Raw genomic sequence first — 1,790 nt, 5'->3', positions numbered from 1 at the left:
AAAAGTAGCCCCACGGTTCTTCACCCTTCACCCTTCTTCACCTCCCCGTCATGTTCTGCTTCTTCTCTTGCAGGCCACGTTGCGGAGAAGCCAGTACCGACAAAGCGCCAGTCTTCCACCAATCGCGAGAGGGAGGCGGGCGACGCGGAGAGGCATGATGGGAAGCCAGCAGCCGCGGGCGAAGACGACGAACCGGAGAGGTCAGAGTTCAACAAGGTGAGGTCATCCCAGAGGTCAAGGTCGCGATGAGGGGGTCAAGCAGGGGAAAATTACTTTTTTTTCACGGGAGCTCTTTTTCAAAAGTCTGTGGGAAAAATAACTGTCGTCAAAATTTTTAGGGGAGCTATTTTGAGCCTCACGGGAGCGATTTCGGAGGTTTGAAGAGCGAATCGCTCATCGCTCCCGTGTATTTTTTACCATGTCAAGCTTTAACTAGGTGGGGTGAGCAGTGGTCAGAGTTTAATAAAGTGGGGTCAGAGTTCAGCAAGGCGAGGCCAGCAAGAGATTGGGATGAGAGGGTCAAGGTTTAACAAGGTGAGCTCACCCAGGGGTAAAAGTTCAACAAGGTTAGGTCAGCAAGGAGATCAGAGTTCAACAAGGTGAGGTCACTTAGGGGTCAAAGTTCAACACGGTAAGGTCAGTGGGGTTAGAGTTCAAGAAGGCGAGGTCACCCAGGGGTCAATGTTGCGACGAGAGGTCAGAGTTCAATGCAGCCGCGCCATTTTAGACTCGAGACGACACTCTCCGATGTTTTACGATGTTTTTCCGACGACTTTCCGACGACCCCTGGTAACCTTCCCGCGTTTCTTCCGCACGCAGACTCACACAGGGGAGGCGAAAGACGGCACGCGCGTCGTCATGACGCCGCTGCGACAACGCAGGAAGGGGGCGCCACCAGCCAGGGTGGCCGACTCCGAGGAGGTACGCCAGCGCCTCTGGTGGCATAATTTGGCGAGCGGTCGCCGCTTTTTTGGGTGTCAGCACGTGGGTCAGTGCCGTTCACTCTGCATGTGCGTTGATTCGTGGTGTGGGGATTAGGCATTCATAATTATTGATTCAAGATTCGAAATAAGTTTCCTTATTTGTGCGTTCAACGTGCGAATGCATTAATGTAGTTGAATTAATCGTTAATGAAATGCGTAAATTAATCAAAATAATGACGGAAAAATCGAAAATTTAATGATGCATCGAAAAAATAATTACCACAACAAAATAACTAACTAACAAACTAACTAGAGCTAAAACTAATTTTTAAAGTAAAAGAAGGGTAGATGGGTGACTCATCGTGTGTAAGGTAAGATTTTTTCTTTCTAAATTCCCAGGATTCCGAAACGGAAAGTGAGGAATCGGAAGAGGAGCCAGGGAAACCGGAGAAGGAAGGAAAGGATGGCGAATCGGAGGAAGACGAGGAGGAGGAGGGAATGGTGAGATGCGCGGGAAGAGAATTTCACTGTGATGTTTAGTGGATGTAGTTTGTTAGTTAGCTGAACTTAAAAAGCTGAAACTTGTGCAAACATAATGCAAACTTACACATCTACCCAATTATAACTTAATATAATAAAAACATATAATAACTTACATATCTTTGCATTATGCGAATATAGATACGTTAAAGTGATTACGTCACCGTAAATAGTAAAAATAACTCCACTTTTTCACAAAATACAAGTAATTCTGTCCGCTTTTTTTGGTTAAATTGCTGCATTATACTTCCTATTTTACTATAATTATTGTTCGATGTGAACATACACTCGTGACGCATACATAGCCCATAGCAAGCAATTAATGTC

At 45.9% G+C, this 1,790-nt stretch overlaps 1 protein-coding gene across 1 annotated transcript in view; it reads left to right on the top strand.

The window, feature by feature from the left end:
- Positions 1-1,790, top strand: part of LOC106808702 (ABC transporter F family member 4-like) — a gene marked incomplete at its 3' end in the record, with an annotated part of 7,618 nt that overhangs the window by 2,396 nt on the left and 3,432 nt on the right. Inside the window, exons 2-4 of the mRNA XM_014811531.1 lie at positions 74-216; positions 820-921; positions 1,323-1,424. Of these exons, the coding sequence (XP_014667017.1) occupies positions 74-216; positions 820-921; positions 1,323-1,424 (347 nt within the window). The remainder of the gene's footprint in view (positions 1-73; positions 217-819; positions 922-1,322; positions 1,425-1,790) is intronic.

Source organism: Priapulus caudatus, unplaced genomic scaffold (genome assembly GCF_000485595.1).
Source record: "Priapulus caudatus unplaced genomic scaffold, Priapulus_caudatus-5.0.1 Scaffold298, whole genome shotgun sequence".
NCBI classification, from domain to species: domain Eukaryota; kingdom Metazoa; phylum Priapulida; class Priapulimorpha; order Priapulimorphida; family Priapulidae; genus Priapulus; species Priapulus caudatus.
The sequence above is the reverse complement of the archived record's forward strand: the minus strand, read 5'-3'. Positions and strand labels throughout refer to the sequence as shown.